General features: G+C 31.4%; 1 protein-coding gene across 9 annotated transcripts in view; it reads left to right on the forward strand.

Annotated features, from left to right (window-relative positions):
* LOC106873989 (leucine-rich repeat-containing G-protein coupled receptor 4) overlaps nucleotides 1-1268 on the forward strand; it is a 115567-nt gene that overhangs the window by 86263 nt on the left and 28036 nt on the right. For 6 of the 9 annotated variants that reach the window (XM_052967790.1, XM_052967787.1, XM_052967791.1 and 3 more), the window contains one exon: nucleotides 646-737. The exons of the other annotated variants lie outside the window; for them this stretch is intronic. In XM_052967790.1, coding sequence (XP_052823750.1) covers nucleotides 717-737 — 21 coding nt within the window. In that variant the 5' untranslated portion in view covers nucleotides 646-716. The remainder of the gene's footprint in view (nucleotides 1-645; nucleotides 738-1268) is intronic. 9 annotated transcript variants of the gene reach the window in all.

Genomic DNA, 1268 nt, shown 5'->3' on the forward strand with positions numbered 1-1268 from the left:
AAAGTGGATGTTAAACGATGATGATGATGATGATGATATATATATATACACACACATGCATATATGGGTACACCCATGGCCTTTTAGGCATTTGCTACCTATGATATCAACTTAGATACACACACACACACACATATATATATATACACATAAGTGTTTATATATATATATATGATCAATATGAGTTAAGCAGCTACAATATTTGTGTACCATCATCATGTATGTCCATTTTCCACACTGTTATGGATTCGATGGCTTGACAGGAGACTGTGAGACCAGGGGCCACACCAGCTTCCTGTCTGTTTTGGCTTTGTTTCTACAGCTGGATGCCCTTCCTAATACCAACTACAGTACAAAGTGTACTAAGTGCTTTTTATGTGGCACCAGCACCAGTGCTCTTTATATGACACCAATATCAGTGCTTTTTACATGGCTCCATGGCTTCTTAATTAAAAGATTAAAATATATAAAATATATTTGCTTCTACATTTTATATTGAGTTCTGTATCAGATAATATTTAATACATATGTATGTTAAACACCAACAACACTATACAATTTATATATACATGCAATGATATATGTACACACACACATGTACATACACTAATCTGAAATGCATCTATTTTGTTTCGTTTTTTTCAGAAGGTATGTCATTTTGGAAAATTTCTGTTTGGATTACAAACTTACATTGGTTTCTATTGACAACCTGATGGATGTTTAAATATGCATACAGGGTATGTGGCCTACCTTTTAATCTTTATTGCAGTTAGTTATGCTTTGTGTTTCTATTTTTGTTTTTTGTGTTTTTCCTATACATGTCTGTGTGAATAAGATTAGGTCAGTCATACAACTTTTCTCTAGTGATAAGATATAATGCAATACATACACTGTGTGTGTGTGTTTTATATGTAATTATGCATAAAGACATTCAAACATTCACTGAAAACACACTCAAAAGTATATATGTTGCGTGAAAAATTGTTTGTTTGTAACTTTGAAGTTTTAGTGTTGGTCTGATTTCTGAGACAGTTTTATATATATGTGTGTATATATATATATATATATATATATATATATATATATATGTATATGAAACAGAAAGAAAGAGAGATGATAATCAGTTGATACTAGAGTGACTTGTAATAAAGAGAGAAAAGTACTCAAAACTGTTGTGATTTAACTTTTATCAAAGGGTGAGTTTGCTTGTGTTACTATTCAGAGTTTTTTACTTTTTAAATCTTCAGGCGCAGGAGTGGCTGTGTGGT

The sequence above is a fragment of the Octopus bimaculoides genome, chromosome 5, assembly GCF_001194135.2.
Source record: "Octopus bimaculoides isolate UCB-OBI-ISO-001 chromosome 5, ASM119413v2, whole genome shotgun sequence".
Taxonomy (NCBI): domain Eukaryota; kingdom Metazoa; phylum Mollusca; class Cephalopoda; order Octopoda; family Octopodidae; genus Octopus; species Octopus bimaculoides.